Raw genomic sequence first — 23,780 nt, 5'->3', positions numbered from 1 at the left:
TCGCAGCCCTTTTTGGGCGGTGTAAACTGACGGAAAGTAGACCAAAAGAAAACTGGTCTAGCAGGGACTGTTGGACACATTTCTGGTGCTCGGGACAGATTTTGTCCCAGGGACAGAAAATAGTCTCGGCGCCAGAAATGTCTCTGCACAGCTCCACAATATTAAATGTGTATCTTCTTACCGAGAGCAGGTCGGTAACAAAGCCAATGCAGACACCGACACTGTAAGTAAATGTCCCCCATTGTGTTTTTGCAGATGCAGTGGAAACGCAATGTAACCTTATCATGTGATCAAGGCTGAAGACAGTGGGATGCGTCAAAAAACGTGACGCATCGTGTGAAAGCGCACTAACGCATCGCTACCATAATGGCGGCGTGCCTCAGGAAACACATGCGATCGGTAAACAATCGCATGCGTTTCACTGGAAACGCTAATGAGATTGGGCCAAGGCACGCCCCCCCGCGTTGGAGGCGCAGCGTGTGACCGCATCCTAAGCACCGGCAAAATAGTCTGGGAACTGGGAAGCTGCAACAAATAGGAGGCTGAGGAGGAAACATGTAACAGCTGACACTTCCCAGGATATTAACCCTCGCCTAACCCATCACTGCACCCAGAGAGTGTGACTTACTACGTAGATACAGTAACACATCTAGAGATAAGTAGCAATGATATCTGACCCAGATTATTACAGAAATCCCTATGAAAAATCTTGTGTTTCCTATTATCAGGAAATAATCGGTTACATTGTAACAACGTTGTTACATAAATATTGTTCTGTGTTATTGTTGGAGTCTGATGGATTCCATGGGGTCTCCTGTGTAAGGATTTCCTAGAAGATGCTACAACCTGCTCCTCTCCTCCTCTCTCCCCTCTGAATGGAGCGCACGCTGGGCTCAGCACCAGGCAGGGGGATGCAGCTGTCATCCAGGATTGTGCTGCACCCAATCAGCTGGCAGTGATAAGTGACCAATTGCAAACTGCATAACATCTTTGTTCTAGGGACTGGTTTACATTCAGCCAGAGGATGTAGCTTTGCCTCTCACTAGGACTCTATTTACACTGTTGGTCATTGATCCGGGCACAGTCTGAGCAGAGGGGCTATCGCTATGTCTGTACAAGCTGTGTCAAGCTTAGGCAGATGCACACATGCCATAGTGCGAGGCATCCCAGACTCCCTCAGCCAGCAGGCTCTCCGCATGGAGGACGCCGGAGACGTGGATACAGCCAGGGCAAGGAGGGAGCATGAGCTCTACATCAGGGTCTTAAAGGACAAGCTGGGGCTGCAGGTCATCGAATTGGAGGCGGACGACTCTATGCCTGATGCCCCCTTTGTGGAAGACGTTGCTGTTGTGCTGAATGAGACCGCCCTAGTGACCAGACCAGGGGCCCCAAGCAGAAGGAAAGAGGTAAATGACCCCTGACCTGTGCTCCTTAAACCTTTCTCCCATGCACAGGCACCAGCGCCGCTTTCTACACAACGCAGTTAGGGATATATATTCTGTATATGACAGAATGAATGTGGATAAGGTGTGGCAGCTGTATGCCAGGGCCTGGCTGTGCCCACAGGACCATCTGCTCGCTGCAAGCCGCTGATTAGGAATTTCAGCCTCTTATCCTCAGATTTAGCAAATGCAATTTACCCGACAGACAACAAAGCCTTGAGACCGGAGAGTTTATTTTCCTAATATTCTCCAATTTTGGAGGTGGGTGGGATTTGCATAAATTCGGTGATTATAGCAATTACTATGTGTTGGTATCTGAGATGTGTGTTGCCCGTGCACAACGACTGGAGGCTCCGGCATTTGAGATCTATCCGTAGTGTATGAACGTTTCATGTATTCCTGTGTCTGGACGAATGTGGCGCAAAAGTTGATTGTTTTGTGTGGTGAGTGATTTCTAGTCGCTACTATGATAAATCGATGGATATGGGATCAGCTGCAGCCGTGTCCGGGCCTTGTGCTCTGTAATGGGATATACGCACAGTCTGGAGGATGGATCTCTATGGAATACAGTAATAAATATTATGGGAGAGACACAGTGGCAGGTGCAGGTGCAAGAATAGAACTCACTTCCAAGACGGCGACTCCTGACAGCCACATAGTGCTACAGCCGATACAAGGGTGTGACTAGGGAAAGTAACGTATTATGGGCACAATGTGGCGCTGGGGGGGGAGGGGGGAATCGTCCGCGAGAATATTTGTGATGAAATATTGTATCATTGTTCTATATTATTATAAACCGTATAGAAAGAGGACTTTTATCTATTATATATTCATACTGTTTCTCTGTATCTCATACGTATCGGTCTCCTAACTATTATGTTATCTGTGCGTTTAAGTATATTTTAGGTCAAAAATCCTATTGCAAGATGTTTCTTTTGAAGTTTGATTTTGTTGTGTTTTTGGGGTTTATGATAAAGTAAGATAGATTTTTTTTTTTTTTTCTTTTGAAAAGGCAACATGAGCATCTATTTTACTTCTATGTATTCATCTATCTACATATCTCATTCATTCATTGATCTCCAACATCATCTATCTATCATATATCTATCATTTTATTTCTAAGTTCCCCACTATCTATATCTGTGATCTCTCACATTCTCTATCTATTGTGTGATATATATATTAATTTTATCTGTATGTATTCATCTATCTACCTATCTTGTTCATTGATCTACCACATTGTCTGTCTCTATATCCACCTACCCATCCAGTTATCTAGCCTCTCAGCTTTCATTGATCTATTGTATATCTATTCATTTTATCTTTATGTATTCGTCTTTCTATCTCTATATCCATTCATTCATTCATCCTCACATCTTTCATCTATCTACCCCACTATCTATCTATCTATCTCACTCATTCAGTGAGTCTGTCTATCCATTCATGTATCCATCTAGCCTTAGATCTATCATCTTTCTGTAGTATTTACTCAGTCCCTGAGTAACTGATGAGTACAGTAACCATCTCCCCCCATTAGTCTTCTATGACAGCTCCAGTAATAGCACGGACCATAGATCTCCTGACAGTGATCTGGATAATTGATGCTAGCCTGGTGTGTGCTGTGTATTCACAGACATGTGGCGGTGGTAGTACACCAGTGCTGGGCAGTCCTCTGTCTGGCGGCACCACACCCCTGGTCCATCTTTGTTGCAGCGTTCATGGCATACACAAAGCTTGGAGGGACTGTCTGTCGCTACATAATGGCAGGGGAAAGGGGGCAGCCAGCCGGAAAATGAGTCTCCAAGTGACGGGGAGGGATGTGGGATTGGAAGCCTTCCTGAGAAAAATAACAGCAGGAAAAATCCCATTAGAATAAAAACCAAGGAGCTCGCAGAAAGATGCCGTCTATTTCAAAGGAATGTGCAGCTCCTTCTATGGGATTTAATGATGTGTTTTTAGCGAAAAACTTGCCCAGAAGTTTAATAGGCCCTTCTCTGGTAAATGATGGAAAGTTCTGCCCCTAAATAAAAATATTTCATTTTCTCGTAACACAAAAATAGAAGCGGATTAGTAAATAACGGAGACATTACAACTGGAGAGACGTCTGCACCCACAATGGAAGAAGGTGTTGAATAGTTTTGAGTAAAGGGGTTGTCCAGGGTTTATAAAGGGATCAGGTCATGGTTCCCATTCAGAGCGCTGGAGCAGCATGGGATTGATAGGAGTGTGTATCTTTTTGTTTCTATATTTTATTCCTTTGCATCTCTCTTGGCTGGTATTTATGTAAATCCTGTACATCCCCTTTAATCCCACAAATGCTTTTTCTACAGTAGAGCTGGTAACGTGTATGAGTGGAGGTGCCCTTGGACTGTATGAAAATTGTGGGTTCACTACAGGTCAAATTATTTTAGTGGTTTAAAAGTTACTGTCTACATACAGAACCAGAACGAAAGTTTTTCGGAAAGGGGGGGGGGTCCCTTCTGTCCGTATTCAGTTTTGCAGTTTAAGGACCTTCAAAGGACTTTATTCACATATGTTGAGAGCTGGCACGTGTATGTGGTTTTCAGGGAATAATAATAATAATTCTCTATATAGCGCAGACAGATTACGCAGCGCTGCACAAAGCATGTCAAATCAGTCCCTGTCCCCTATGGGGCTCACAATCTAAACAGCCTAACAGTATGTTTTGAAGTGGGGGAGGAAACCGGAGGACCCGGAGGAAACCCACGCAAACACGGAGAGAAAATACAAACTCTTTGCAGATGTTGGGTGGGAGGTCCTCTCTCTACATGGCCACATTGATGGCCATGGGCCCCTTAGAAGCCTTGGGGATCCAGGCTGCCGCCCTAACCACCCATATTATAATCCACTGCTGCCTATAGGCCTCAATGTTCCAGAAATTGGTAGATCATGGATCCTCAGATGCTGTCGTAAGGGAAATCTGGCCATATAGATCAAAGTCGCATCATCTGAAACTAATTTTACGGAATCAACAACCCATCAATGTATAAGTGGGTCCTACCAACTCTCCCACCTACTCATCACGGCAGATGCCGCTCATTATATATTTGGCTGAGGATGCATGTGCATGGAGCGTCGGAAGGAACAGCTGCTGGCTGATAGATTTCTAATTTGTATGATCAGCCTAAAAGTATAAACTGGTGGAGGTTCTCCAAATCAGTCTGGGTAAGGCGAGCATGGGGTATTTCCTCAGACCCCATTTATGTCTTCTAGCCTAGAGATCTTTCTACATGCAAGAAATGTTGACTCCTGCAGGACAATGGGTCTCTATCTACAACTCCATGGGTGGCACGGTGGCTGAGTGGGTAGCACTTCTGCCTTGCAGCGCTGGGGCCCTGAGTTCTAATCCCACCCAGGTCAACATGTGCTAAGAGTTTGTATGTTCTCTCTGTGTTTGCGTGGGTTTCCTCTGGGTCCTACGGTTTCCTCCCACACTCCAAAACATACTGTTAGGTTGTTTAGATTGTGAGCCCCATTGGGGACAGGGGCCAATTAGCCATGCTTTGTGCAGCGCTGCGTAATCTGTAGGTGCTATTTATATAAAGAATTATATTATAACTCGGGTGTGATCGAATACACAAGAGGTTTTCTGGCTGATAACAGGTGATCGTATGGGCCTCAGCAGGACGCCCATATACACAGCATCTGCTTGATATGAGACCAAAGTTCTGTCCGAACTATGCAACGCAGTCGTTTTTAGACTCTACTGAACTCTAAAAAGTTTCCTCCCAGGGCCTCATGTTGACACATGGAACATATGATAAAAGTTTTTTCACCGCTTTTGAGTGATCGCGACCCATGTAATGGTTTTGTTGCATTACGCCATTCATTCCAGTGAATGTGGTGGCACCGGGAAATGTAAATGTCTTCATTCCTGACATCTGCAGTCACTCTGTACGGTATTCTGTTACTATAAACATGGAGGGCGCTGTATCATGGACCATTTACTGTACATTATTCTCCCTCTATAGGCCGCACATTGCTGACATTCCACCGTTTAGGGTAATTATTATTAAGCGGCGGAGCTTCATTATCGGATATGGTTTATCTTAGATGCACATTCCACTGGTTTTATAGCTCAGTGAATTTACAGTAAAGACTTCAACATGCGATGTATAAGTGTCATCTCTATAGGCAGGTCTGGGCCCATTACATAAAAAGTGAAGCTGTGTAGTAGGTTTTACATAATTTAAAAACCTGAAAATTTTCTCACAAAGCCATCACTTTGGTTTCCTCCTCCTGCTGTTTGCAGATGGGACACTGTACAATGTGCTTAGCAACTTCTGCTATATAACATGCTGCCTGCAGAGAGGACACTATGTAGAATCTGCTCAGCTCCTCTTGCTCTATAACATGCTGCCTGCAGATAGGACACTATGTAGAATCTGCTCAGCTCTATAACATGCTGCCTGCAGATAGGACACTATGTACAATCTGCCTAGCTCTTTCTGTTCTATAATATGCTGCCTGCATACTGGACTGTGTACAATCTGTTCCTCTCCTCCTGCTCTATAACACACTGCCTGCAGATGGGACACTGAACAATCTGGTTTGCCCTCCTGCTCTATATTATACTGCCTGACAATAGAACACTAGTTATAATCAACTAAGAGTTTGTAAATATTAGGTTGATGGTGGCCTGAGATCTGCATGAGACTCTGGTCCTCTCTTCCCTCCACTGATGGAAACACATGAGTGTTGTGCATACAGAACACCATAGTCTGAAAATCCTAAATCTGGAGGAAAGTCTTCCTGGAAATGTCTCCATGCTTAGACCATGGATCATACATGTGGATGACAATAGCAGTGTCACTTCTATCAGCTGTAGCCTTTGGGTCTGATATCTACCCCGGGGTAACCGGTTGGGAGCCATAACACTAGCGCTCCAATGAATCTCTGGGTTCGTGTGGGCGGATGAATGAACATCTTCGAGCACAAGGATTTCCATAACCACATGAATAATCTTGAGCAATTATACATGTTTCCAGATAAGCGGAGCGCTTTCCATCCTGTGTGCAGATAATTGTAGACTTCCCCTTTAATTTCGCATGTGGGATAATAGATAATGTATTAACCTCACAGTTGAAACTCTCCGCTCTCCCACCTGGATGATCCCGTGACCGCCGGATTCTGTACATTCTTTTGACGGGAAGATGCAGAAGAGGAGAGACCTGTTTGTGACCTGGCGGCACACTGTGAAAATGACACGATATCGTGAAATGGAAGCGGAAGCCATTAAATGTCACTTTTGGTGAAAGGCGTCTATGCGCAGTGGGCGGACCGATGGCGCAGATAATTTAGTTATCCCTATAGTCAATGAGTTGTTATTTTTTGTAGACGCAGATATCATTTAATGACGTATGTGTGTGCCGTGTTTATAAAGGGACTTATAAAGATGCCATACTGTTGAGATATTCTTTGTCCCATGGTGCCATAAAAAGCACAATATGGCAGTTCATGACGAGCCTACAGCTCCATGCTGGGTTCAGGGGTGCACCGCCGTATGATTGAAGCGCCGTCCCTCCATCCAGAGGCTTAATGGAGTTTTGCACAAAAATCATACGGTCATTAAAGGTGAAGGAAGTGCAGGAACGTCCTGCTGGGCCCCCTCTACCAACAGCCGTGCCCCTTCATGCCCCCTCCACACCCACTTGGCATGGAGATGGGGTGTAGCGGAGATTAATCACAATTAATGGCGTTTTGCAAGTAACTGATTATTTCGGGGCTTCTAGGCCAATTTTCTGCCATAAAGGCGCTGATAAATGTCCCCTTATCCATCTCACGCAACTGTTCCGGACCCAGTTGGACTGTCACGATGTTCGGGCCCCGCTGGTATCCTCCAGATGCTGACAGAGTTGATTGCACTTGAAGGTGAGTATATGTGTTTATTATTTTACTGTGGGGGCACAATAAGAGTGGGAGCTTCTTGTGGGGGGTCGCACAATTTGAGGGCAAGCTGATTAGGGGGTGCATAATTTGGCCAACAAGCTGCTGGGGGGAGCACAATAAGAGGGGGAGCTGCTGGGGGCTCCATAAGAGTGAGTTTTAATATGAAGGGGAGAATAAGGGCACTAAGGAGAATTTATACTGTGTGGGGATGGAGTAAGGAGGAGAGTAAAAAGCATGGTGGGGAAGAAAAAAAAATGTATGCAATGCACATAATGGCCTTCATATATTGTCCCTCTTTTCTGCTATAAAAGTCGGATACCCAGCAATCCAAAGAATCTCGTTTCCACTTCCTGATGGACTGGCAGGTCAGACATGTGTCTTGCTGCTCCATTTAATAGTATGGGATGATTAGAAATTGCCGAGCACAGCACTCTGCTATCTCTGCCACTGCTGTTCTCTGTCTATTAGCATGCCAAGCAGCGGCAGACACCTCAATAATTGAGAACAGGACCCACATTCTCATGGTTGGTGACTATAACTTAGTACAACCCCTTTCATTTTCCCATAAAATGGAGAACATTCATGCATATTGGGAGCCCATCACTTTCTGCTTTGAGCATTGAGCAGGGGTGTAGCTAGGAGGGCAGCTGGAAGTGCCCCTGGGGCTAGTGCCTCACTAGAGGCAGTGACAAGTAGTGACGGTGTAGGGTTCGCTCATGTGTTGCAACCAGTGAAGCAGATGATTTTGTTTCACCCATGTAACCTTTTTGGCCAGTGACTGTGAAAGTGTCTGTAGCCCCGTATGTCTAGTACTAGCCATTGATCCAGTGTCCTAGCAGGTCACCCAAGAGACCACACCTGTTCACATGACAGTCTTCATCCCTGTTATTACAAGTCTCTCACATTTTCCCAGTCCGTCGGCCATGTGCCAGCCATGCTAATGTCTCATTATGTAACCGTAATAGGAATAACAACCAGCCCGGGGTCTTGTTCTACTCCGGTAACAATGACCTTCTGTTCTTCTAAATATTCATTAAGTTTTAATTGCACTAATTGCTAAAATGGATTTCTGAAATGTTTATGGAAACAAGAAAAATATGTATATCTGCCCCTGTTTTATGCTGGACTCGGGACCGGTGTTTGGGTGCGGGGGGGCAAAATGGGCATTTGCCAGGGGCCCTCTGTCCTAAAGTGGACTTTTGTGGGCAGTAGATGTATTGCTCCTTTGATACCCCTTGGTTGAATGCCCGGGTGAAGATGCTGATCATCTGTATATCTAACCATTTATCAATCTGTACATCAATTAATCAATAGATCTTCTTTCTCTTTTACTGTGTATGTCTCTAATATATATGTTCTTTTTATAAGTTAGTATCAGAAGATCCGGAGCAGCACAGCAGATCAAGGGTACAAAATCCAGACAACCATTGGCAGAGATCCTCAATCAATAGTCTAAAACCAGACCTGCCTGGCCCCCAACCCGTCCTCTATTTACTGTTCTGATAAATTCTGGAAAATGTAAAAATAGTAATGCTCATACATATTTGTGTCTCTGTGCAGTCACAAGTGTTGGCCCCCCTTCTCCCATGTAGTGGCTAAGTGCAAGAACATCACAGTGGGGCACATTTACTTACCCGGTCCTGTCGTGATCCCCCGAGGTATGAAGTCCGGCGGGATTCACTAAGATTGTGCGCCCGATTTCCTACATGGGTCGCTTCCCCGCTGAGGACCGCCGGAGTACACCATCTTCTTCCCGGTGTATGTGAGTGCATGTCTTGCGAATTTGAATTTTAAATCCTGCGCTTAGTCCAAATCAGTCGGGTTGTCCGAAGGCCCGCCCCCCGATTCGTGTGGCATGCAAGTCGGCACGATTGCGACAAAATCTGATCGCGTGCGCCAAAAACCAGTTAAATGTGGCGCAAATTGGAAATAGTCGGGAAAACCGACGGAAATACGGTGTGCGCACCCTTAGTAAATGAGCCCCAGTATGACCGCCAAACAGTGCACCAGTAAATCTTGTAATCTGGGATGAGTTCCAAGCTTTGGGACATAAGAGATCCAGCCCCTTAGTTACTGCACCCCTTTGGCAGCTGCAGTGACTAAGGGTCTGGATTAGAGATGAGCGAACATGCTCGTCCGAGCTTGATGCTCGGTCGAGCATTAGGGTACTCGAGACGGCTCGTTGCTCGGACGAGTATTTCCCCTGCTCGAGATCGAGCATTTAATTAAAAAAACACAGTGAAGAACAATGAAGAATAGAATAAAAACAGTGAACACAGGATCATTTAAGATAAAAACACAGTGCAGAACACAGTGCAGAATAGATTACAGATGTTCGGCACATCTGCTTACTTGTCGGGAGATACGCGCGGAACGGCGCGAACAAAATAGCATGTGAAGAACAATATATATGTGTGAAGAACACATTGCAGATGTATTTAAACATCTGCAATGTGTTCTTCACACACATATATATTGTTCTTCACATGCTATTTTGTTCGCGCCGTTCCGCGCGTATCTCCCGACAAGTAAGCAGATGTGCCGAACATCTGTAATCTATTCTGCACTGTGTTCTGCACTGTGTTTTTATCTTAAATGATCCTGTGTTCACTGTGTTCACTGTTTTTATTCTATTCTTCACTGTTCTTTACATCTGCTAACTTGTCGGGAGATAATATACGCGCGGAACAGTGAAGAATAGATCGCAGATGTTTGCAAATTATCAGAAGACATTCTTTTTCAATTAAATAACACATTTTATTCCCGAACCATGGTCCCTTTGAAAAATGCTCGGGTCTCCCATTGACTTCAATGGGGCTCGTTACTCGAAACGAGCACTCGAGCATCTGGAAATGTTCGGCTCGAGTAACGAGCACCCGAGCATTTTAGTGCTCGCTCATCTCTAGTCTGGATCTCTTCAGTACAAAAACTTGAATCTAACCCCTGGTCATATGAAGTAATCATTTATTCCTTTTGGGTGCTAGGGGTTATGTTTTTTACACACCCATACAAAACCTATAAATAAGTATCAGAATACAATGTTGAATTCGATGTTCGATATCTGATTTCTCTAGATTTCCCATTCCAATGTGAAACTAGTTAAAAAAAAGGTCCCTGTAGACCCCCTGGTCACGTCGATGGTGCTCATTTGCAAATGATGCAGGAGACTTTAACTACAAGGTTATATATTTGTTTATAACTGACTAGGGAGCTAATAAATTTGGTCCCTTCAATAGCACTTTTATCCCTCCCTCTTCGTGGTGGCATGATCACGAATAGACTGAGTGTGAAGAGATCCAGATAAGCCGCCCCAAGCAATATCATTACATCTATAGTCTCCTTGGCCTGTGTAAGAATATTTTAATCTCTTTGAGGTGTGTGGTGCCAGTAACTGGATCTTCCATAGAATTCGGTGGTGATTCTGGATATTTTACACCCCATTGCCCATCGTTAGGGGTTAAATGTCAGCGGAGTTGACATGTAATATGGGGAGCAGCAGGTGGTCAGAGGTGCACACAACATATCTGAAAACAAAGCCGTCTTGTGTGTGGGACATTGGGGGCATTGTTCCGTCGCTCCGTTTTTGCATTCCATTGTCGGTTCTATAACAAACTGTTAGTTCTGCGATACTAAAAGTTAAGAACAATTCATAGTTTTCTGTCCAGGATCCAACAAAAATGTCTACATTGGGCGCGTGCCACTGAGGGAGCAGTAGGGTTCACTTTGTCCTCCTGTAGCCACTGCCCTGGGCTACCTATTACCCTGAACGTCACTAAGTTCTGTGTGGCGTCTTTCGGTGCCAAATTCTACTGGGCAACGTTGCTCTCTGTTGATATTGTTTCTTTGGCCATGCTAGTTCCCATCATGGTCAGCCTGTACTCCAGCCTAAATGCAGCAAGTTTGGAAAACCCAGAGCTCCAAATAGGTGCAGGTCCCATATAGGAAACCTGCATCTTGCAGATGATACACTATACATTTGAGTCTGGAAAACCCTTTTGCCTTATAAAAAGTCCATCAAGTCCCAGTCCCGACCCCAATATTCAAGTCAGAAGAACTTCCTGAATCAACCTCAAACCATAAAATGGTCTTCAACATCAGGCACTCTGCTTGTTGCAAAACTGGATACCTGCTAGACCGTTACCTGTTGAAGGTCGCCTGCATCAGGTTGTAGACTGTTGATGTAGACTTTCCTTCTAGAGCAAATGGCTTGAACTGAGTGTCTCAAAAAACATCACTTACAACGGAGGTCCTGGATTTCAATGGAAACGATGGTGCTACCTTCCTGTGGTGGCACTGTGGACTCCAGTTTTTCCTACAGATTACAACTGGTCATGAGAATATATGCAATCAGGACCTTCGATGATCACCTCACTGTTGGGGGAAGTTTGAGTTTAAATCCTGAATAAATTCTGGACTGGTTGATTTGCTGTAGGCCTATCACCACGTTGCACCCTACAACATGGGCTTTCAATTACTCACAATGGATCTCTACTGTCTTGGTACAGCAATATTTTTGGATCCTTCCATCTGTACTATAGAAGTGTCGGTCCAACCCCACCAGTCTTTAACCAGGTCCTCTCATGTTCCTTTGCTGTCTTCAGAAAGATCTTCAGAAATGGATGATAATAGTTCTCCATTATCATCATTTTCCCTTTCTATGGTACTCTTGGCATAATCTTCAGGTGGAATTCGCATACGGTCAACATGATTTGAGGAGCACAAGTTAAACTTGACATTTGTTTCTTTGGACCTTGAAGGAACATGTTGTTCTTACTTCTTTTCACTTCTCTATTGTGGACCTTTCAATAGTAAAGGGGAAAAGGATGATGTCACCTGCTTATAGTCTCATAAATGAGAAAATTTGTTGATGTTCATAAATGTTTCACCTCATGGGTGGAGTGTCCTGGAATTTTATTGTGTCATTTTTTTGGCCGATATTCCCTTGTTTTATTCAGATCCTACAGTGTTGATGATCTTTTCTGCTCCTTTGTTCATCCATTCCACTACTTTATTGTTCAACTTTCGAGCTGTAGAAAATGGGAAAGCGCTAGAAAAAAAGGCCAAAATGTGATTTCTAAGCTCAGCGCAGGTAGGCAGATGCGCTGACTTGGCATTGTACGGAGGGTCACTTTACTTGATACGAAATGCAGATGTTCGAAAGTGAAGGTTTTCTCTTGGAGCGATCAGTTCCTGCTACATCCGGTACAGACTGAGCGTCTACTGATTACTCTGATAACAATATTATCAGTGCTGGAGCTGGATCTCTGTTATATAAGTGTTCTTTGCTGATGAGATCAGGGGGTGTCGGAGAGGAACCTAATCTGTCTGCACAGCTGAGACGCACGTCATGATGGGTCTACACTGAGATCCATTAAGAAAATTGAGTTGTACAATATGTTATACGTTACTGAGATCCTTCCATCATGAGGCCTTCAAACCTTAGTGTCTGGACACTTTGGGGCATATTTATCAAGCTGTCTGAAAGTCAGAGTATTTCTAGTTGCCCATGGCAACCAATCACAGCTCAGCTTTCATTTCATTAGTGCTCATGAATATTTTAAAGGGATGCTGTCATTGGTTGCCATGGGCAACTAGAAATATTCTGACTTTCAGACAGCTTGATAAATATGCCCCAATGGGCGCATGTGTCGCGCATTTTCCTGACGACCTTGAGACCTTCCCCTGGCATAGAGTGCGCCTACTTTATAAAGAGGCACAGATGCTCATAGGATTTGTGTTACATTAAAGCCTTATTGTGTTGCACCAGTTAATTTAGTGTTTGCTACATCTGTTTGTATTGCATCGGGTGACTTCCATGGTCGACATTTCTCGTTTTCGAGTAAATTTTAAATTTTTTAATTTTTTTCTAAGTATTTCAGAATGTATCCATCATGCGTTTCTTTACTTGCCATATGTGAGTATATGAAGGATCAGCAGTGAGGATTTCAAGCACAGACCTGTGATTTTGCTTTTTTTTTTTTCATTCTCTATGACTAGAAAACTGTTCCCTGTCGCCACCTAGTGGAACCTCCATGAAGTGCATTAAGAATGCAGCAGGAGATTTTTAGGTATTCCTCGGAGGTGACAGCACATGATGTGCCAATGCTAATTGATAGAAGATTAAGAATTTCATGTTTATGGTATCTGCGACTCATGCCCAGGTATTGTCATTGTCTCGCCATGCTCTGTAATAATGTGTTCTGAGTTGCAGAACGTTACCAGTCTACATTTTATGTAATTTGTGTCTTGGAATGTGGCATTTCAGGTTCCCTTTGGTAGTCCTACAGACATCAGGTAGCAACAGATTCAGAATTTTTTGTTCAAAACATGTGTTTTATTATATTCTTCTCCAGGACCGCCATTAGTTATCTTAACTGGATATTTCCCATTATATACAGAGATAAGGACCCAGTGAAAACAAATTTATACTCCCCTTCCTGCGCTCCCTGCAGCTTCCCCTGTGCTCCTCTTCTTACCCAAAGCGACGACCAATGCGGCGGCATCCTCTCTGACCCAGGTACTGCTGCCTAAGCAATTGCTGCGCCGTCTGGGTCACAGGCAAAGGAAATATCGCTACCTGCGTCCAGTGATCAGCGCTGTGTATGGTGCAAATAGCACCGATCACTATTGAGGGCACCCCTTTTAATGCAAAAAGGGGGAAGGGGGCCATGAGACCCCCCCCATAATGGTGGCCCTGTTCTTACCACCCAAAAAACTTTCTTTTATTGGGATTGTACAGGATTAAAAATCACAATAATGTTCTCTTAAAATAACTGCAATATCCTTGCATTTCCATATGTTGTCTTATTCTTTCTGTACTTGTATATTATCCCTGTACTGTGACATCACTGTGTGTATTATCCCTGTACTGGGACATCACTGTGTGTATTATCCCTGTACTGTGACATCACTGTGTATATTATCCCTGTACTGTGACATCACTGTGTGTATTATCCCTGTACTGTGACATCACTGTGTGTATTATCCCTGTACTGTGACATCACTGTGTGTATTATCCCTGTACTGTGACATCATTATGTGTATTATCCCTGTACTGTGACATCACTGTGTGTATTATTCTTGTACTGTGACATCACTGTGTGTACTATCCCTGTACTGTGACATCACTGTGTGTATTATCCCTGTACTGTGACATCACTGTTTATTATCCCTGTACTGTGACATCACTGTGTGTATTATCCCTGTTCTGTGACATCACTGTGTGTATTATCCTTGTACTGTGACATCACTGTGTGTACTATCCCTGTACTGTGACATCACTGTGTGTATTATTCTTGTACTGTGACATCACTGTGTGTATTATCCCTGTACTGTGACATCACTGTGTGTATTATCCTTGTACTGTGACATCACTGTGTGTATTATCCTTGTACTGTGACATCACTGTGTGTACTATCCCTGTACTGTGACATCACTGTGTGTATTATCCCTGTACTGTGACATCACTGTGTGTATTATCTCTGTACTGTGACATCACTGTGTGTATTATCCCTGTACTGTGACATCACTGTGTATATTATCCCTGTACTGTGACATCACTGTGTGTATTATCCCTGTACTGTGACATCACTGTGTGTATTATCCCTGTACTGTGACATCACTGTGTGTATTATCCCTGTACTGTGACATCATTATGTGTATTATCCCTGTACTGTGACATCACTGTGTGTATTATTCTTGTACTGTGACATCACTGTGTGTACTATCCCTGTACTGTGACATCACTGTGTGTATTATCCCTGTACTGTGACATCACTGTTTATTATCCCTGTACTGTGACATCACTGTGTGTATTATCCCTGTTCTGTGACATCACTGTGTGTATTATCCTTGTACTGTGACATCACTGTGTGTACTATCCCTGTACTGTGACATCACTGTGTGTATTATTCTTGTACTGTGACATCACTGTGTGTATTATCCCTGTACTGTGACATCACTGTGTGTATTATCCTTGTACTGTGACATCACTGTGTGTATTATCCTTGTACTGTGACATCACTGTGTGTACTATCCCTGTACTGTGACATCACTGTGTGTATTATCCCTGTACTGTGACATCACTGTGTGTATTATCTCTGTACTGTGACATCACTGTGTGTATTATCACTGGAATGGTTTCAAAGGGAACTAGGCTTGGTTCATCATGCGTTTGATCTTTAATATATGTCATGTATACCTCCTTTGGTATATGTCAGGGTTTACCCTTTTTTGCCTCGGTGTAGGAATACTGTATCACATATATATCCCACTGTCTTCATTGATGTAGAAGAAATGTCTGCTGGCAGAGGCATGGACCTATACACTTCTCTTCCAGTACTACAACTCCCAGTCTCTGTGAGGAGATGCCTGGAATACCACAGGTCATCTAACCCTCACTGTGTTATATGTTTGAGAGAGGGTTTTTTTTTTTTTTTTTTTTTCTTCATAATTCCAGTTTAAACCAAACATCCCTTGAAGAGAGTCCAAAATCAGCGGCTCAAGGTATTTTTGGCCTTTTCCGTTTACTGGAAACGCATTCCTGCTGCGGCACAACCTTTTTACTGTGAGGCTGCACTTGTCCGCTAATTAGCGATGGAAGACAAGCAATGGCCTTTCCCGGTCTTCACTCTTCAAGGCTCAGTCACATCGTCCGCATCCAAAATAAATATTGGGAGGACAAATTGCACATTCATTCTTCCACCCCTGACCCCCCCCCTCCTTTCATCCACTCCCCTTCTTCTCAAGCCAAAATCGCCTCTATTACTGGAACTGAGTATGAGGGTTGTTTTTATCCCATCAGTCAGGTCCGTGTCTTAGAAACTGAATTCCTTCATGGGGAATGAGGGCAGCGCAGTGTTCTAGGATACACTCAGGCTTCAATGCGACGTAGGCCGGAGCTCTGATATTTATATTCCAGGTAGTCTTCGAGGCTTCATCTAAAGCCCTTTTCATGGCCTCCTCGTTGGGAATCACTGACGGATGATTGAGCGCAACGTGTGGCCTGGAGATACCATTCGTTACAGGTGGGATCGGGATGGTGTTTCAGGGGTGGGGCTCAATTTACAATGTGCCCTTTTTGTATAGGCGAATTCTTTTCATAGTAACACATAGCCCATTTGTTCAGGTAACATTAGATTTCATCCGTGCCATGTTCTATAAAGTGGCGCTTTTGTTTTTGGTGTGTAGATATCTAGTAGACCTATTTTGCTTGATATAAGTCTATTAAATGCTGGACCTTCAAGCTCCGTGACCCCAAATACTTTCCCTTCCATTTACCCCCCCTGAGGTGCCTGAAATTGTGTTGCAAGGCCTAGTGAGCACAGGACCTGCAAGCTTTTTCCTGTTAAAGGACTTGTATGGGATTAGGAAAAAAACATGGATGATTTCTTTACGATACAAAAACCTGTCCATAAGTTGTTTCCATTGAAGTCAATGGAGTTGAAAACTGTGGACTGCTATTGCACTGAATCATAAATAAAAGCAGGACAATAAAATGAATGGAAGAACTAGATGTTAGAAATGACCAACCATAACTGCGCCCCAAAATTTCCATGGGTCCCATGTCTCAGTAGAATGGAGCCAAGCGTATGACCACTGCCACTATGGGAATGATGGGGGACAGCCATGTAGAGTTCTCAGCGATCTTCTCCAGTCACATCAAAACTTTGAATGAAGCTGCAATGTCCATGCATGATGATGACTTGTATGTAAATGGAAGACATGGGAGCTCTGCTCTCATTACTGGAGACTCCCTAGTGGTGGAAACCATAGTACTACACGACTACTCTCCATTCTGGTCTATGGTAGCTCTGAAAACAAGACAAGTCTAGAAGCTCTGTTATGTTTTTGGCTCCTATATTCTTGAATCGAGAGTGGCCACGCGTGAACAGCTGAGCCTTTAGACCCACCCAAAATATAAAGATCTAGTAGTTTTGCCATTGTCAGCAGTCCAATGGAATGAACTTGATTGGAAAGTTGCTGTCCGTGCACATCATGATCTACATTTCGCCCAAATGTAGGAAGCGGAAACCCATTCTCAAGAGGCGGAACCTTTATTTATCATGTATTTATGACCTCCTGAGGTTATGTTATAAATATAAACGGTGGGAAAACCTCTTTATTGTGTCTTTTCCAGTTTCTTGACTGTCTGAAACAAACTTGACCATGGCTTGTCCCTGGTACTATAAGAAGATTCATTCGTTCAAACTATGGATGCAGCCAGAAGAAGACCGCTCCATCCATAATGTCAAACAGCTGATGGTTCAACTCCCCCCAATTGTCTTTTAATGACCTGTCCAATGGAGGGGTCATTGCTAGATTTAGCCTAGAATGCCCATTATGATAAGACCATGTTGGAGGACCTGTACTTGGCAGCCCAACAGTTGTTGGCTTTGGTGGAAAAGTGTAACCAAAGAGCTTTTGAGATAACTTTGCAAGGACATGTCAAGATTAGTGTGGGTTAAGATTTCTTAAAGTGCAGATTTCGAGGATTACTTTCGCTGGTACTCACCTGAGCTATGCCACCCACAGACATGGCACACGTGTCTGCATAACTACTGTGCGTGCCATGACTTCCGACTCTCCCTTTCTGCTCTATTTATTCTATGCCGCTACCTTCTTTTTTTTTTTTTTTTTTTTTTCTCTTGCAGAAAATATTTGTAGAATATCTGGAACATTCTGTTCCTTTACAGTAAGTAGCTACAATCGAGTTCATGATTTAACAGTACCACAGACGAAGTATTTGAAGACAAGGAATGTACCGCACAGCCCAGATAACCTAGGAAGGATCATTACTTTCCCATCCTCTGCAATGATTCTATAAAATAAAATACAGATCTAGCCCACAGCATTCTTCTCCTATGATTAATCTAAACACAACTATCTCGACCCCCGGAGGAGATTATCTATATAAACCAAACATTTGCACGATTCTGAGATAGCGGCGGGGTTTTTAATGCGTTCATAACCAAAAAATGAGACACTTTGGTGATAGCAACAGTAGAGTTTATTAAAACCACCCACCCTTTTTCCATTTGAGTCTGTCTTGTGAACATATACAGAGATAACATGTGTATATAGGATTGGGTTTTATGTGGTTTTATAGGAGGTCAAAGCTATAAGAAGAGTTTTCCCTCCAGTACAAGGCCAAAATATCCAGGAGACGGTGACTGTCCTTGGACAATACGTTGGTGGCGAGTGGCTTGGTTACAATCGGCAGAAGCTATTGTACCTTGAATATTTGGACTTTTTGCTTACCATGAGTCACTCTTAATGTATTTTACTCTCCAAAGCCCCAAATAAGGGAGGACAAAGGATAAGTTGCCTCTCGGCCTTTCTTACCCGCTGATCATGGGTTATGGAAAAAGATAAACATGGCTGTTCTATGTTCTTTACTTAAGGCCCAATCAGATTTCCGGAGACGGTGACTTGCATTGCTTCCGTAACTCCCCAAATTCTACTGTTTCTGTAACTCTTGAGTTATGGTAACAATATGCAATAGCGGTTTCCATTATTTCTGACTTGTGGTCGGAAGGAGGACATACCTATTCACATCTTGGCCCTCCATATAAAATATAATAATGTAAATATAGAATTAAAAGTGTAGAGGACCAATTTGGCTAGCTTTGTGCAGCGCTGCATAATCTGTGTGCCCTATATTAATAAAGAATTATTATTAGAGTATTTTATGAAAAAAGTGAGGTTCAAATTATAGTACCATTTTTAGAGTTTTATTATAAATTTGGGTTGTCTGAGATATAGGGGAAAAAATAACAAAATTTACCTTCTTTTTCTGCAGATGATCCAGCAATGGACCACCCGTGGTGCTCTCTGTTGGAGTCACGCTTCTTGACTCTTAACATTCAATTAGTGTCTGATGTCCTAAACAAGCTGCCCCTTTAAGTCATTTGAGGACTTTCATCATATGCCGGTGCACGTCGAAACCCTGCCCCTCTACATCGCCGACTACATCAGGAGGTTCCAACCTCCTGATGTATTTGGAGGTTGGATGCGTTGGTGTACAATGCTGCAGGATCTGGTGTTGAATTGCGCTATTAGCTGCAACCATACAGGCTTGAAGAGCCGCAGGCAACAGCAAATGCGCGGGGTCAGGAACGCCAATCGCCGGCCCGCACAGACTCTGGCTGCACCCCCTTCTCTTGCCATGGAGGCGGTATAAAGGGGAAAATTAATTGCAATGCCTGGAGGATCACAGAAAACTGGCACATGAGCCCTAATAAATGCCTAAATTGTGGTCGGATTGTTCCAATGGTGGATGTAGCGCTGTTGAGCCTCCTGACCAGGAGCACCATGGGAGGTTCAGTGCTGGATTGTCTGCGGTGATATTTTGTTACATTACTGGTGGACCACGGAGACCTGGACCACTTTTTGCATTCTGTAGGCACATCTGGAAGATCGGGAACACCCCAGGTGCACTTGAATTGCAACATTTTCTTAATATAATTGCTAGATATAATACCTTTTGACATAGCTCCTTGGCACAGATCACAGATGATTCCTCAGGGCTCCAGAAGGGGATCCCTTGGAGAATCCCTGCAAAAAAATCAATTCATAAACAAATTGAATCTAATCTTATGTAAGATATGAATGAAAAACACACGGCATTCCTGCCAAAGGAAAAAAAACATTTTCGAGGTCCAAACCTTTTATCAAGTCGGTCAGGGGCAGCATAGGAAACTTACTGCGGCTTGGTCGGAGATAAGGTTTCTGGGAAAGTGGCATTATGTAATGGTTTTCCATGTATTTGCAGAGTTAGCTAAAAATACTTTGTTTTGTGGCCGCGTAGCACATTTCTCTACCAAGAAGCTGGTGAATTCTGCTTCTGCTGATAAGTCACTTGGAATCTTTTTGTCATAGAACAACGTGTTCTTCCTAAACCTCCTCCTGACTTATCACTTGGCCGAGTTATGGCTTATTCTTGCCAGCTATAGAGTTCTAGAAAATAAGTCAAATGCTACTTTTGCTACATTTTTCATATGTATACCTAATATATGTCATCATTTAAGATCTAAAATGGAAAATACGGCTATTGACACCACATCGGAACCCGTCAGCACAAACATTTACTCAATGTAAACGCCCCTGCAGACATGGCTGCATTCTCTTAGGCAGGGGCACATAAGACTGCCATGGGTCCTTGGCTGCATGAATATTATACGCCTACAAGTCTAGGATCACTTACTACATATGGTAGTAGCATCAGCTTCTTGGGGAATCAAGGATGTGTCCTTTCTGCTGCATTCAATCTGTGGTTTTGGGATGTTTTAGAGGCCCTTCAAAGGTCCTGTAATGACTCTTCTGTGTATGTGTATTGATAGTATGAACAGATATACTCAGAAGAACCTTTACCCATGAAATTCTCTCATAACATTTGGTGAGTGGTTTGGGTGGCCATGGACCCACTGGAAGGCTTGTGCCCTGGACTACCACCCAAACCGCCTATATTATAATTCATTACTGCCCTTGGAAACACAGCCTAAGGCTAAATTCACACTGTCTTTGCCCGCTGTACCGTATTACGGTGGACACACGGCAGTGCCAGGGGAGAGAGACTCTCACCCTCGCCCCTCTCCATAGGAATATATGGTGCACGGCGCCGTATTCCGGAGAAAGATAGGACCCCTCCCGTTGGGCGCCGTGTGCTCATTGCGATGTATGGGGAACATATATTGGCCGTATATAAGTCCCCCATACGTTCATGTGAACATAGCCTAAGAACATGGGGTCGAGACAAATCTTGAGCTGGACTAGGAATATGAACACCTAAATAATTCTAGATGGTCCTGCATCCATGAGCTTACACAAGAAATTTTGTGCAAAGTGGTTAAGGAACCGTTGGTCCAGATTTAAGATGGGGGATCATATGGAAAAGGAAATTTTAGATAAATACCTAAAATAATTATATGTATGAGTCATAAAGTTGTGTGAGAAGATAACATTGGCGATACCTATCCCTCCTGCCCACCGTTAATTTTTGGCTTTGTTTGTAGACTCTTATTTTGAGAAAATCCGGATTAACAAGCAAAAATGTTTTCTGAGTAACTGATGAAGCCCGTTCATACAGGAAATTGGTAATGTCCAAGCATCGCAGACTTGTAGAAGACCTTTCACAACCTGCACCAACCCCAACGCTTTGTATTCTTTATAGGTGTCAGATTCCAGTACAGTTGTAATTGTTTCGTTAGACCCCAACCTAGGAGTATGGGGTGGTCTGTTCCAGCCCTGGAGTTCCCACTTGACAGTATAGGACCTAACTACCAAATTTGTTGCCAAAAATAAAGGCATCAAAGTGAGGTAGGAGTAGAGAGAGGGAGAGCAAGAGGACCTTCCAATGTGTATTGGAGTATTCTGATGGTTATAAGCCAACATACGCTGTGGAAGAAAACAAATAACTCACTCATTTTCCTTGGAATAAACCATGAACATGAACACTGAACCCATCAGTAATATCTGTTGCTTGGTTTGGTTTCCATAGGCTATTTTGGACTACGGTGATACAGGATATACATCAAAAACGTATCTAGGATGACAAGGGTGTACCAGTCATAAAGCAAGTTGAGCCTTTTGCATCAGGCGTTACAAACTATAGGAAGATGGGGTGCACAATAAGTGGAGCAGTCACCTGCTACAAAGTAAGACTTAAAGGTGTTTTCCCATGAAAGAAAATTCTCACATTTCAATCTCCTAGTGAAGTTAATACAATAAAGATCATTAGATACATTATAACCCATCTAGTTTTGTGGGGTGACAAGGTGGTTACATTATCAGGGTACAGGTGTATATGCACTTTCATCTGGCTTCTGACATTGTACTAACACACTGACACATAGATGAGACAGATCAGAGATGCATGAGATGATTACAAAGAGGCTGATAGACCATTACACTGTGAGCTCTGCTGCATCTCACAGATATGTGCCTGCCTCCCCCTTCCCCTGGATCACTTATCTGGTTGTAGTTTGCAGCCTCTCTCTCTGCTCACCATGTGCTGACAGGATGTGAATCGGTGAGTGTCTCTGAGCTCCGTGCAGGGGACGGGGCTACAGGCACAGCAGAGAGACCGACAAGAAATCTCATTTGCACAATCTCATCCAAGATGGCGGCCTGAGCCTAAGTCAGAAGTTAAAGGGTTGTGTCTAGGGGCAACTGAAATTGTGTACAGCAGGACTGATAGAGACAGGTTGGACTTGTATGTGTGAAATGCTGCACTTTTGTTAATAATTTATGTTATAAGAATGTGTTATTTTGTTATCTTGAGTACATATAAGAAACTTGTCTTCGTGGGAATATCCCTTTAACACTCTATGAGACACTACATGGAGAACCCACATACTAAAAAACTATCCTGATGTTACTACTGCATGGGGGGAAGGGGCACTGCTCTATAGCTCACCTTAGACAGCAGAAAGTTCAGGTTCACCTCTGCAGGATGGCATCATAGAAGAACATTATGGTACTACCACTTGTACGGGGTCCCTTGGCATTTTTGAATCTTGCCTAGATGGTAATCTGGCATCAGAGTGTATACCTCAAATTAAGAAGTTTACTTATAGAAGACCAGAAAACCCAAAAACCTAATACCCCACCACCACTGGGAAGAGACATTGGCTTCAAATAATTACTGTTCGGGACCATTTTTTTTATGGTTCTTTGCTCCTCGTCCACTCATAGTGAAGTATTTCGGCACACGTTTCAGCTTTGTTTTTCTGTTCCAACTAGAACCATCAGGGTAGCTTGGAGCTGATGAGGTAGGGCAGATCCTCTAGGAATGTACCATAAAAATTAGGGTTCCTCCTGACCATTGGAACGCGATTATGAAAGCATCCAGTTTGTTTCACTTTTTCCATCCACATTGTTGACTTGATGGGTTTTGAGGGGGAAAAAGGACAAATTTTCTGTTTTTGACTTTATGAGAATAAGGATCTGTGTTCTCCCCGAGCTCTTCACGGCCCGTGCATATTTTATTTCCAGATGTTGAACTGTTGTTTTTTCGGAAGCCTTGTTAGACTGCCAACGGAGTCGATTATTGAAGGATTTTCCAAACCCAGCTGATTATCACAACACACAGGAATCTGAAGTTTCAAAGCCACTTTCTGGCGGCGGATCACTGGAACAGCTGCACGAAATCTGTGCAGAGGAGCCTTTTCCGATGAGCAGCGTTTGTCCTTTTAAGGTAAAATAGTGAGAGCATTCTTCTCATCCCCGTGTCATTGGGACACTCGAGTCATTGAAACTCACACGTTCGAAAACCATCGGATCATCGGACACACCAGAAGGCAAATATGTATTTTTTTTTTTTTTCATACTAAATTTTGTAATTTTAAGGGTTCCCCTTGGATGTTCCTTCATTTTTCCAAAACTTTAAAGGGAAAGTATGATAAGCGCATCATTCTTCCCTCCACCCAC

General features: G+C 43.4%; 1 protein-coding gene across 2 annotated transcripts in view; it reads left to right on the top strand.

The window, feature by feature from the left end:
- Nucleotides 1-962: 962 nt before the first annotated feature.
- Nucleotides 963-23,780, top strand: part of DDAH1 (dimethylarginine dimethylaminohydrolase 1) — a 47,912-nt gene continuing 25,094 nt past the window's right edge. The window contains exon 1 of one of the 2 annotated variants that reach the window (XM_072128699.1): nucleotides 963-1,406. In XM_072128699.1, coding sequence (XP_071984800.1) covers nucleotides 1,107-1,406 — 300 coding nt within the window. In that variant the 5' untranslated portion in view covers nucleotides 963-1,106. Of the gene's footprint in view, nucleotides 1,407-23,361; nucleotides 23,548-23,780 lie in introns of those variants that run through there. The other variant, XM_072128700.1, reaches the window with a different exon arrangement.

The sequence above is a fragment of the Engystomops pustulosus genome, chromosome 10, assembly GCF_040894005.1.
Source record: "Engystomops pustulosus chromosome 10, aEngPut4.maternal, whole genome shotgun sequence".
Lineage (NCBI taxonomy): Eukaryota > Metazoa > Chordata > Amphibia > Anura > Leptodactylidae > Engystomops > Engystomops pustulosus.
This window is presented reverse-complemented; position numbering and strand designations above follow the sequence as displayed.